This window comes from Cyrtonyx montezumae, unplaced genomic scaffold, assembly GCF_038088225.1.
Source record: "Cyrtonyx montezumae isolate F1298 unplaced genomic scaffold, pur_monq_1.0 scaffold_3, whole genome shotgun sequence".
NCBI classification, from domain to species: domain Eukaryota; kingdom Metazoa; phylum Chordata; class Aves; order Galliformes; family Odontophoridae; genus Cyrtonyx; species Cyrtonyx montezumae.
The window spans coordinates 84,158,708-84,172,448 of NW_027072034.1; the positions used below are offsets into that span (position 1 = coordinate 84,158,708).

The 13,741-nt window shown below is 39.1% G+C and overlaps 1 protein-coding gene across 3 annotated transcripts in view; it reads left to right on the forward strand.

Annotated features, from left to right (window-relative positions):
• The first annotated feature begins 423 nt into the window (after window positions 1-423).
• Window positions 424-13,741, forward strand: part of STXBP5L (syntaxin binding protein 5L) — a 185,290-nt gene continuing 171,972 nt past the window's right edge. For all 3 annotated transcript variants that reach the window (XM_065742112.1, XM_065742113.1, XM_065742114.1), the window contains exon 1: window positions 424-1,037. In XM_065742112.1, coding sequence (XP_065598184.1) covers window positions 858-1,037 — 180 coding nt within the window. In that variant the 5' untranslated portion in view covers window positions 424-857. The remainder of the gene's footprint in view (window positions 1,038-13,741) is intronic.

The following is a 13,741-nucleotide window of genomic DNA, read 5'->3' on the forward strand; positions in this document are numbered from 1 at the left end:
GCAGCACCACACACACCCCGATCCCTTACAGCCGCCTCAGCTTTGCGCGCCCGGGACAGCACCGATCTCCGCATTGGGGCGGGGCGTCGCCGTGGTAAGAAGCTCTTCCAATTGGTTAGAGCTCACGCTCGTCTTGGCCATGCACCCAATGAGATGTGGCGGAGCTCGGCCTCGCCATCCTGCTCCCTCCCGCTGGTGTGCCCTCCCGCCCGGCCTGGCGCTCCGCTTATTGGTCCGTTCGTCCAGCCGACCGAGCGCCGAGCCAATGAGAACAGCCCATCGCCGCTGTCAATCACGAACTTTTCGCCCCGCCCCTGCCTCTCCTTTCGGGCGGGGCGGGGCGGGGCGGGGCGTGAGGGAGGAGAGGGCGGGAGCAGCGTAGGGAAGCGCTCCGCCCAGCGCCCGGAGGCGACAGTTGTCGCCGGAGGGGTGTCGAGGGGAAGGGGGATCGGGTGCAGTCGGGTTTTCGTAGTGCTGTCAAAATAACCAAGCGCCGAGGGCGAGAGGAAGAGAGGGATGGAGCCCGCTCGGTCAGGCGCTGGCTTGAATCCTCCGTTGAGTTGTCGTCTTTAGGTGTGGATGATGCGAGCGAGCCGGTGGCCGCTGTTCCATCGCTCAGTGTCTGAGCGCAAGGCTTAGTTCTGCCGCTCGTGGATCTCTCCTTTTCTGCTATTGCCCCGAGGGACCCATCCCGGTAGCCAAAATGAAACCTTTGCATTGTTCGCTCAATTATACCTAATACCGATAAGCCGGTTCGCTACGAGGGACTAAAGCGCTGCCTCACTCGGAGGTAGCTGGATGTGCGGCAGCACATCGTCTCGCCTTCCTCAGCCCTTCCTCGTCGAGCTCTTTCCAAAATGAAGAAATTCAATTTTCGCAAAGTTCTGGACGGTCTGACCGCCTCCTCGCCCGGCAGCGGCAGCGGCAGCGGGGCTGGCGGCGGATCCGCGCACCCCGGAGGGACTGCGGGCGCCGCGGGGACACCCCGGGACGAGATCCAGGAGACGCTCACTTCGGATTACTTCCAGATTTGTAAGGTAAGGGCTGCGGTTCCCTTAGGAGAGATGCGCAGAGCTAGGCTTTGGCAGGGGGCGGGAGGGGGGGGGGGAGAAATGGGATGCTAGCGAGCTTTTTTAACCTGAGAACTGCAGTGATTGTATAAGGGCTGAAAGGCAGAGAACTCGGTGGTGCTTTGCTGTGTTGTGTTGTTGTTTTTGGGGTTTTTTTTCCTTTTTTTTTTTTTTTCTCTACTGCTGCAGAGTTGAGTAGCAATACGTTCATTGAAATCTTGATTCCAGCGGTCGGAGTGCACACTTGGACTCCAAACTAGCAGTGAGACTGTGGACAAAGAGCTAATCAGGTGGTACCAGCGCAAATAACAAGCCGTCAGAAATTTACAATTCTCTATCTCTATTCCCCCTCCTCCCGGTTACCATCCTCTCTTCCTTCTCTTTAAAGACACAAGCTAGAAATAACAGCGCAGTTATAGCTGAACATGTCACTTACATTATTTGTGAGGGGTTGGGTGTACATCTAGGGTTGTTTTTTTGTTTGTTTGTTCTTAGCATCAGTGCTGAAGATTGTGGTTGTATGACAATAAACAATGGAACAGCATAAATATTAAAAGTTTCCAAATTTTTTTGTCATCGGCTTTTACAGATTGGTTAGATCTTTCTATGGGAATCCTCTCCAAATAGCAAGCATAAGATATCCGTATCGTATTTATGTTTTATGTCTGTTTCCTGCAACAGAGCTCTCAGCGCACGATAAAATCAGTAGAAATGACTTGATATTTGTGACCAGCCCTGGAGTTCTAAGTAATACTTTTGTGTATTTTTATCCTCTAGTCTTATGCTTTTATCTTTCACTTTGACATTAATTGTGTTGACTTTACTAGAAGTGTTGTTTGTGTATCTTTTAGGACCTTCAAAAGCAGAATTTTTAACTAGTGCAGTTTACATTATTACAAGTAAATGAGCTTCACCTATTAAGCATGCTTTCATTAGTCAGATACCAGTCAAGCTGATACCAGTCAAGCTGAAATTTAGGTTATAGCCAACTTCATCACATTCCAGTATTTGAGGAAGAAGGATGAAGTATAAAACGAGCAAGACAAAACTGTAGGACAGTGTGTAGATCTGTCCCAGTGCAATATACAGCTTCAGTAGTCATAAATGTCATGACTTTGTTCTGTTCTCAGGCACAGTTAGTGTTAAAACTCACACAGAGTTCAGGTGAAGAAGGATGAGCTCCTATCAGAAAGGCCTTTTTAATAGGTTCTATACTGATTTTTTTTTTAATTCTTTGCCATCCTAAACCAAAGGTGGTTCAGGCTTTCCGAGTTAAATATTTATCTGTACTTTAGCAGTGCTAGTTTGTTACAATCCTGTCTGTTTACAACAGAATTGAATTTGACACCCTTTGTTTATGTACGCAGTAACACAGCATTTTATGAAATTCCAGGTATTCAGAACAGTGATTATCCACTTCTGGACCTTCATTAAAATAAAATAACATAAAATAAAATGATGCAAATAACCAGGATACATTGATACATCTTTAGAAGGTCTGACAGTCTGAGAATTCTGAATAAGCTTAATTCTTCCTTCGATAATACCAGGGGTCTGTATTTCGTATGATATGTGTTTGGCATATTTTCAAAAATATACACTATATCTTAGAGAATTAATTGATTTTTTTTATTTTTCTTTGTATCTCCTACCTTTGGCTTGATATTACTTGTAGGCAGTTTTGTTAGGTTTTGACAGATCTGCCTAGAAATGTAGGTGTACAGGAACACAGCACTTCTAGAAGATTTCAGTGGGCAATATTTGCCTCTCTTTTTCAGTTAGAAGGTTTAGCTGTCAGGTTGAAATGCTCTCAGCAAAGTAAATATTTGTATGGGAGAGCTTTTGGTTGCAGCAGCACTTGCTTATGATTGCATGGTACTGCAGAAGTCTACTCTATGGTATACAGAACACTGGGCTCCTTTTTTCAAGGTACAAAAGCATACTAAAAGCAAAGTTCCTCAGATATTGTGTGATTGTAAGCTCATAAAATACTGCAAGGTTTAGTCAGCAGGCTCTGCTTAATGAGCTGTGTTGCTGTTTAGAAACAGTATAATCATGTTTGAGTGAACCAACAAAAACTCACAGGCCCCAGTCCTGCATTATGTACTGTGGAAGTGTAACAGAGGCAATGGGACCCTACGCAGGCACAGGTTTATTATGCATGCTACAGGGTGAGAATCTGAGCCATAATTTGTACATTAGTCAATATGTATTAAGTTAAAAATACAGAAAAACATACGTGTAATCCAAGCTTTTCCTTCCCTGAGCTTTTGTGGCATGGAACTTCTGATTTTTCAGTTGTCTATTTTCATGTTAAGTTACGTAAGTAATACAGGCTGCAGTTTAAGAATCCAGGATTTGTTATCCTGCTGCACACAAAACTGAGTAAAGCAATTGGCAGTATTGGCTTGTTGTGATCTGCACGAACATGGTAGATAGATTCACACTTGGAGTAACACCCAAACCAATTTTTTCTTTCTTTACTGATCATTAAGTCTTCATTTAGATACTTAGTGTAAAAGCTGACTCATACATTAAGAATTAAAGAGCCTTACAGTGCATTCTTCACTTAAATAAATTGCCTTTTTGAAGTCTGTGGGGGTCATCTTGACTGTAAGCACAGATTTGAATCCTCTACCAGAGCACTGGTTTTATTGGTAATGTATGTTTTCTTAGTAACACACCTGAAAGCTGACTCTTTTTTACATTTTTGAGATTCTTATTACCATGGTGTCTTTTTAAGATAAAATTAAATATTAATATAATGAGTATTATATAATCTATATGAGTAGTATATAATCTTAGTATGCTGAGTATTTCATTTTATCCTGAGATGTTCACAGTGAGTTACTTTTCCCATTTATGTTTCAGTCATTAGTGTATTGACGGAATACAAACAAAATGTTTGTGGAACTATTACATGTGAAATAGCTACAGACTTTTTTAAGCATCATAAACTTATGTGTTGGTGTCTGTACTGATGAATCATTGTCATCCTTCTGAAAGTATTCGTGTAATATTGAATGAGGTGTAGGTCATATTATATCTAGAGCTTCTCTTGGGGTTTAGGTATACACGTGGTAAAAATGCTGATTATTATTCAAATTAATTGAACTTGCAAGATAGGAGAGTCATGCCAAAAACTAGACACAATCCAATAGAATAAGTTACTAAAGTCTGCACTAATTTCAAAGGTGGTGGACCTAGTTTCTTCATTTATTTTTAAGGTTTATTATTAAGGATTTTTTGAGCCATCCTGTATTTGTTCAATAGTTTGTAGAAATTAAAATACAGCAGCAGGAAGAGATCCCATGTTAATATAGGAATTAGGAACACTTAGGATGTTGTAAATCATTTAAGTAGAACTTTGAGCAGAAGGGACAAAGATGGTGATAACAGTGATTTTCTTACTTTTGTAGGAGGTTGAATATGATGTGGTACTGTAGTGTGGGGGAAACTGACTGAATCTGAAGATGCAGATTTTGAGAACATGTGTTGTGTATTCTTTATGAAAGTGAGTCTTCTGTAAGGAACTACTTGAGCTGTTCCTCAAGAACAATCGTACAGTTGAATTTGTAGAGTGAGATGTTAATCCCTTTATGCAGAGAATGAGTTTGAAATCAAGATCTCCATAACTGTGTAATAAGAGTTGTGCTTAATTAGACCTACAGCCTATTCTAGTGTATTTTCTTTGGCTGCAGGCAGAAGCTAGATACTCTAGAAAACATTCTTGAACCTCTAAATTAAACTTCTAACTGAATATTACCCAGACTCTAATGCTTTTGTGACTGCCATAAAAACCTAAAGATGTGATTTCTTTTCTCTGCAGAGAGAGCTGAGTACCCTTGCTGTGTAATGAACTTCTTTTTGAATTTTGCGGCTATTCATATTGCTAACATAGTAATAGTTTCAGTATGCACATCACTCCATCTTTCTATGAAAAACAGAGGAGGCCAGAATGGTTGTAGAATTTCATTAAAACTGCTGTGGAAGCACATGATGGGTTGCAATTGTGGCTTCCAATCCCAACTTCTCTTTGTTAAAAACAGGCTCTCAGGAAGCATCCAATCAGTAGCCAAATTTCAATGACAGCTTCACTTTTTCGATCTACCACTAGCATTTCACACTTCCAGGATAATGGCCTTAATAGAGACTGGTCTGGTGTTGGCTGAACTTCTCTATTACATTGTCTTGTGATATTACATGAAGGCATTTTATTTAGGTATTTCGATTCATCTTGTAAATTTACGTGCATTATTTATCTGGATGTCCTGTAACATGGTCTTACATTTTAATTCATGGATTTTAGAGATGGTAACACTTTATTTCGACGGTCTATGAAGATGAACATTTAGTCACTTTGATAACAGTCAAGCAGATACTTGAATTGTAGGTTCAGCATGGATATGCATTTTGGTGTCAATAGAAATAAGATGAATTTCAAAATGACAGTTTAAGAACAACTGTGCAGTAGCGCACAGTTTTATTTTTGCTTATGGAGAATAAATAGAGTTCTTTGTTATAAGCTGTCTGTAATGTTTTAGTTAGCACGAGCTGCTTGGTTAATCTGCGTTGCCTCATTAGGAAGGTCACTCAGGGCCAAAAATTATCAGTGTAAGGTTTTACATTTCAGAGAAAACCCACTTTAAATAAGTACTAAACATTACTTGCAAGTGCTCAGAGTTCATTTTGTGGTAAGTACAGTATGACGTTGAGATGGATTTTTCACACATGCAGTATTTAAATCTAATTTGCTGTCCCAAACTGCAGATTTTAGGGGTTGGAAGGGACCTCTGGAGATCACATAATCCCAGTCCTTTGCTAAAGCAGGTTCCTAGAGTGTGTTACACATGAAAATGTTCAGTTGGGTTTTGAATATCTTCAGAGGAGTCTCCACAATATCTCTGGTCATAAGTGTCCTAAGTGACACTTTTGCAATTAGATGCCAGTAATCTTATTATGTTTGCGATGATCGTCAAGTATTTTGCTTTTTAAAATGTTTGTAGTAGTTAGAAATAGGGTTCATCAGCAGTAAAGAGCACAGCATATTAGAAGCTTCGTTCTTAGGAAATTTGAAGATATTAAGCTACCTATACTAATACAACTGGGCAATTGTTTTGTTTCTTTCAAACAAAATATCTTTACTTTTGCATTGCTTGATTTGATCATTAATCAAATACTAATCCTAAATGCATTAATGCAGACCCTTCAGGGCCAACGCATGTAATTACAGCTTCAAGACCATTTTAAGAGTTCTAAGGTTGCAAAACTAACCACTTGAAAATTCCAGTCTTCTGATGTGTGCTTGCAAATACAGTTTTTAATTGCATTATCCCATATTTCTTCTATAGGTCTTACTTAGTAGAACGTAATGTTTGCTGTAAGAAAGCACTTCAATATATCTTCGTATACATAGAGTTTACCCAAGTATTAAGTTCCCCATGGGCTTTCTCAGCAGAAGTGCTCTTCGCTGTAGTTTTGAAAGCTTTATAAACATTAATGAATTGATCTTCACAGTATTTGTCTGAGCTGGACATGTCAATTATTCTGCTGTATAGATAGGAATCAAGGTCCACAATGCCAGATTGTCCAGTATTTGCTGTTTTGAGTGTTCAGCTTGGTTTGCCTTGAGTCTATATTTATAGCATCCTCTTTTATACCACTTGCATCTTCCAGTTATGCCTGTCATTGTTTTCACATTTTGTTGCAAGTACCCTGCTCATCTACAGACTAGCTTCTAGGCTATTCTCCCTTAGACAGTCTAAGATGACTATAGATGAAATTCTGGCTTCAGACTGGACATTTGAATTGTACCTAAGATGCGTGACTATTGTCAGGCTCCATAACCTTAAACTGGTCAATCACAAAATGGAAACACTATTAACAACCATGTGTCGAAAGTTTAATTCATGGCCCTTGGCTTGATCATTTATAAAACTAAGTGATAAGAAGATTGATAGTAATTCCTTTCTGCAGTTTTCTGTCTCAGCTGTAATTTTTACCTTCCTATTCAGTACCAAATATACATGTTTAAAAAAAAAAAAAAGATATCGATCAAACAATTAAAATGACTTTGATTTGCTCATCAGACTGGTCAGACTATGTGCTATGCATAGAGTGAGGCAAAAGTGATGACAGAAAAATATTTGTCTATGACAGAAGAACATCATCTGATTAATCTCTGCAAGTAGGGGACAAGTTTCTGTTGCACATATTATCTTAGTTTGTCAATGTCCTATTTTTTCTGGGTTTTTTTCTTTTTTTTTTACTTGTTAATTTATTATAATAAAATGTAGTGCTCATAAAAGTAGTATATATGGATATATTAATTTCCTAAAATATATGTTAGGATCAGGAGAGGAGGAAGTTAGAGGTCTGTGTGATTTGAAGTGTGAGTAATGTGCATGTGTGGAGAGAAGAGAAAGCAGTATTGTTTGGTGCAGATGGCTGGTAAATATGCTCAAATGTAATAAGATGTTATCTTTGTACAGTGCTGTGTCCATTCCCAACAGACCACTAGCAAAGACTGTGAATAGTAAAAATTAGTAGAGACAATCTGTTGCCTGTAGCTAGGGTCAAAGTCTGAAGAGGTACACTTTTTATGGTTCTGTTGAAGTTAAATTGTATACAGAACTGGGGGGGGGGGGGGGGCGGAATAAATAAATAATAATAAAAAAGACCCTTAATATTTAGGGTTTTGAGTTAATGGGTGTATGTAATCAATAATAGCCCTGTTTAATTCAGCGGGATATTGTGCCATTATTGGTACATATGGTAACATGTCTTTTTTGCAGAGTTTGATTCAAATCAATTAAACATCATTGCTTATGTTTTATATGGCATAAAGTAACAAATTGACATGGCATAAAATAAAAAAAATAATAATTGACATGGCATAAAGTAATAAATAGTGAACTCTGATGTCTGCCTTGTACAACCTCGTCTATCTATTGCATCTTTCAAGGAGGGGATGTGCTTTCAGTTACACTTCCTGGGCATCAGTTTTATTACAGGTACATTCCATTTAAGCTGTGGATAAAAGTTAATTGCAGTAGGTCTAAAGAAAGATATATATTTCTTTCCTGCATATACCTTAGTTGTTCACTGAATGAGGCAAAGGCAGGAAAACTATCATGTGATCCATGTAAGCAGTGATCTAATTGTTAAGGTCTTTGGGTATTGTATATATTCCTTTGGGCCTGCTGGCTGTGCCATTGGTACCATCCTGGTCAGTACTGGTGGGAACACTAAGGTTCAGTATTTGCTGGATTTCAGCTGTGGGAAGGCAAAAAGCTGCTACCAAGTATCTCTGCTTTATTCAGAATGTATCTTCCTGGACTGGCTGGGGAGCTGGGCAGAAGGGAACCAGATGAGGTTTAATGGGAGCACGTGTAGTCTTGCACCTAGGGAGGAATGACCGCATGCATAGGTACAGGTTGGGGGATGACCTGCTGGAGAGGAGCTCTGAGGAGAGGGACCTGGATGTCCTGGTGGATGGCAGGCTGGCCATGTGCCAGCAGAGTGCCCTGGTGGCCAAGAAGGCCAATAGTTGCAAACCAAGGGTTGCATTAAAAAGAGCATGGCCAGTAGGTTAAAGGAGGTGATCCTCCCCCTCTACTCTGCCTCGGTGAGACCTCACCAGAAGTATTGTGTCCAATTCTGGGTTCCATGGTACAAAAAAGACAGGGATCTCCTGGATAGAGTCAAGCAGAAGGCTACAAAGATGATAAAGGATGTGGAACACCTCCCTTATGAGGAGAGGCTGAGAAACCTGGGTCTGTTAAGCTTTGAAAAAGAAGACTCAGACACATCTATAAATATCTAAGGAGTGGGAGGCAAAGGGATGAGGCTGGACTCTTCTCAGCAGTTTGTGGCAATAGGACAAGGGGAAATGGACACAAACTGAAGCATACGAAGTTCCACACAAATGTGTGTGGGAACTTCTTTACAGTGCAGTGATGGAGCACTGGCACAGGCTGCACAGAGGGGTGGTGGAGTCTCCTTCTCTGGAGGTGTTCAAGACCTACCTGGACTCCTACCTGTGCAACCTGGGCTAGGGAGCTGCTTTGGCAGGGGGGTTGGACTCAATGATCTCTAGAGGTCCCTTCCAACCCCTACAATTCTGTGATTCTCCCATTCTTCCTCAACTACAAGATGAGCTGCTGGCCACTATCTCCAGATTAAATTCTAAATTCAGATAAAACATACCGCATGCAAAGAAGGTGGAAAATTAATTATGAATTATTAATAAAATGTAAGCGACATTGCAAATACTAGTAATAAAAAGCTGGTTCCCCCCCTGCCCCCCCAGCAAGTAGGCCAAAGTGAGCTTTGAAATAATTGGATTTGTTTTTAATTTTATTTTACCTTAAAGCCAAAGCTAAGTTTATTTTTATTAAAGTTCAGGGCATTTATCTGTTTTGCACTACAGCTGGAAGAAGGTTCTTCTATAGACAGTTGATTTCTTATTTCTCAGCTGTTACACTAGCAAGAGTGGGAAGCCTCTTATAGCATATTTGCTGAACAATGAATGCAGTCTCTTCGTTATGCTTTCCATTTGCCACTCTTTTTGCATATTTGTCTTGCAGTCTTTTAACTCAAGAGTCCTCTAGAAGGAATGGGAAGAGGGAAATCATTTGGCATACAATGTCTTCTCTTGAAATTAGGATTTCTCCAAAAAGGAGAATACCTACCTTGGGATGATTATATTGTTGAGTTACTCTATTCTGTAACTCATTTCAGTGGTGGACATGGCAAGATGGTATAGTTTTGAGGAGGTTTGCCTCAGAACACTCATTTAAATAGAAGTAAGATTAAAATTCAGCTACTCTGGTTTGAGCAGAGGGGCGAGGGGAACAGGCAGTCTGCAGGGTTCCCTCCCACCCTCACCTATGCTGTGAACTGGGAATAATATATTTTGGGGATCTATGTAATTTTCTTTATTTGTAGATTTTTCTGTCTGATTTATATTTTTCCATTTTTGACATACTGTATTTCAGGGAACAGTCACTGAGGTAGCGCTTTCTGAAATTCAGAAGCTCATGTTTTCCCCTTAAGATGACTGCATCAATATGAATGCTATGTGATTAGGGCTGTTCTGATTTGATAGAGTTTAAACTCCAGTTTGCAGAACTGAAGATGACAGTGAAAGATCACATTTCCGAAGTTTCTGCAGAGAATTTTGTAACGAGAAGAGCAACTTCAGAGCAGATTGCAAGATTTCTTTTTTCCTTTTAGTTATTTTATTTTTTGAATTAATTGTTTGGAAGATGCATTTGGATGTATTTTCTCTTTTGGGCCAAACAATGCCTTTTTGAGCCTGCTGATGTTGTCTGCTTTCATAGCAGCTGTGGACACCAAAGATAAAACCTCACGGAAGTCTTATATAGCAGAAAAATGTTGCCCTCTGTTATTCTCCATATTACTCCTGAGTCTCTTCAGTATTATTTGGCTTTTTAGGTTGCTGCTGCATATTCAACTAAGCTCATATGAGGAGTGCCAACCAATTGCCCACCACCAAGTCTTTTTCCTGTGTTGTAAATAGCTCTAAATTCAACATTGTGTAAGCCTAGTAAAGATTTTTCTTTCCTAGAAGTCTTGCCTTATGTGTCTTCTTCACATAGAAACTCACTTAACCACTTTTCTGCCCACTTAGTCAGGTTCATGCGATCTTTCTGGAGTTCATTACTGTATGTACTGCATTTGGCTATCTGAAAAAGCTTACTCTCAGCTACAGACTTGAAGATCTTAGTGTTCAGTACCTTTTTTAGATGGTTGAAGATTATGAGTAGATTTGATCCAAGGACCAGTCTGAATAGTACCCCACATAATATTCTCAATGTAAAAAAGCATTAAATGCTGTCCTTTGTTCCCCTTGTTTAACCAAAATTCAGTCCATAAAAAAACTCTTTTTTTCAGTGTGGTGGCAGCTTTTTTTCTGTAATAGCATTGCTAGGAATCATTAGTGGAAGACTTTTGGAAAACTAGAATATATTCGTATCCCCTCTGTTTACATGCATACTGATAGCTTTGCAGAACTACAGAAAACTAAGTTAGACAAGGTTTCCCATTGTGGAAACTCTGCTAGCTTCTGCAGACCATTTTTATCCATGTTCTCAATGATCTTAGTCTTTATTTTATCATTTTGCCAAGGGTAGAAATCAGCCTTCTGGGTCCATAGCTGTGAAGTCCTTTTTGCAGGTAGCTTTCTCCATGTAGATGTTTCTAGCTTCATTTGTATGTGTGCAGAGACACACAGAGTAAGAGGACTGTCTACAGATATGTCTATCTAAGAAAAAAAAACAGATTTTAGAATCACCTGTGAGCATACTTAGATGCTGTGGCTCCTAATGCAGGATAGGAGCTAAATGGAATTCACAGCTTAGGTTTGAAACTCTGGAAAGTTTTGATAAGATTAGATTCTGTTCTAGTTTCAGCTGGAGTGGAATTGTTTTCTTCAGAGTGTCTTACAATGCTGTCTTTTTGGTTCTAGGAGAAAAACAATTTTTAGAATACACTCATGCTTATAATTGCTGCTAGGCTGTGTTGTATGGAGACAAGGCCATTCTCAGCTGAGGGCCCAGGCAGCTGGAAGGAACAGAATTAGGATCGCTGACCAAAGGGATATTCCATACTGTATAACATCATGCAGAAGGAGTTTTGAAGGGGGCAGGAGTTCATCTTGCTCTCTTCCACTGCTTGGGGGGCTTGCTGGGCATCAATCATGGGGTAGTGAGCAATTGTTTGTGCATCATAGTTGTAACTATTATCCTTTTCTCCATCTTAGTAAATAGTTTTTATCTCAACCCACAAGTTCTGCTTTTTATTTTCCAATTCTCTCCTGCATCCCACTAGGAAGGCGGAGAGTGAGTGAACAACTGTGTGGTGCTCAGCCACCAACTGGGTTAAGCACAAGATTTGGTAAGGTTAGGTTTAAAAAAAAATCAATCCCTTGAAAAATGAAAATTTAGCAAATAAAATTGTTTCTCTTGTGTCACTGCCTTGGGCTTCCAGCCTACTAATATCTTGGCCTCTTTCTATCTTTCTGTCTTTCCTCAGCAGAGATCAGTCTCACATATCAGAGAATCTAGGCACAGAAGCATAAAAGGAAGGGTGTCACTGTGTAGGGATATAGTGCATAACAACACATTTTCATAAGCATCCATCACCCATTTTCACCACTGTAATCTCAATGTAAGCTGTAATCATTGACCTTTTTGAATATTTCATACGATGCTGAGTAAGAAGCTTTATGGGTTTCTGTTAAAACTTCATTCTCTATTCAGCAAACAAATACATTGTAAGGTTCAGTGAGACTTCCACATTGGCATGTTAATCACAATTCGGAAATAGATTTTACGCCTTGAGTCATAGGCTTAGATTACATAGTTCAACTTAAATGAGTACACATCTCATCAAAAATTATTTAGTTAAGTAAATCTATTTTGGTGTCAAATATTACACAAAACAGAGTATCTGCAAAATATCGGAACAGTCACACATTTTATGTTAATGCAAATCAGCAGTTTTAAACAGATTTTAGTCCTGTATTTTCTGGTGTTGTTTAGAAAAGAACAAAATCACTTTGAAAAAAATAATGACTTTGCAGTTTAATATAAATTACCATAGAACAAAAGTTAAGAAAAATGACTTATACTGAAAAGCCAAATTATACACTATGTGAATAACTGCACTGGATACTGCATATTACTGCTACCAAGGTTTTCTCTTTTCAGGTACTGAAAAACATACTGTTATGTTCTGTACAGCAAAAATGTTCATTGCTAGAATGCTGGCAAGTCCAAATAATAAGTTTTCTATATTCATTTAAGTAAATTATATATAATATATCTATGGAATTCACTGAAAGAATATTTGCTTGGAATGTTTTTCATCAAATTTAAAATAGCGTGACAAAACTGAATGAGGTTTTATACTGAAATCATAGCTACATTTGTAATTGTTCTGTTTCAAATAAAATGTTTCAAACACTATATATAAACTGCATGTCCTGGGGAGCACAGGCTGCCTCTAGAAACTATGTGCCAAAAAGGAGACTTAAAAGAAATCTGGTTAATGTGGAGAAAAACAGTCCTGGCTCCATCTACTGTCTGCTTTTCTACTCCCATATTTTATTAACTTCTTTTTTAAGACATTTGTGATAGGTAAGTCCTGTATTTATGAGAACTCAGGCTGATACTTTAGGATACTTTTTTCAGGCTGGGAATAGCTTAGTTTTTGCAGAAAAAAGGTCTTTGTTTTGCATTTTCTATTGACTGTTTGAAGTTTTGTTCAGCCTCTACACTGCTCAGATTAAGTTGGAATTTTGTGTCATCCTAACATCAAGTTTGTAACCTTCCCCTCCTCTTCACCTCTATTAGTCTATTAGCTGCAAGGAAGCCCAGGCACAGTACTAGAACTGTTGTTCATTCTTGCACATAGAGTTCCCACAAGATTTATCAATATATAACTGAAAAATCTACTGTCTACTATCAAGTGATAGTTTCTTGTGAGTTTTTCTTATAGTCCTTGGAAATAGAAGCATTGTTCGACTAAGTCTAAGGAGAAGAGGCTGGGAAACTGAAGTTTGATAGCTTATTACTCTTCTGCTTAATAGACTTAATGTTTAGAATCACCTTTGAGACTCTAATTTGTGCTAAAATGTGAATTAT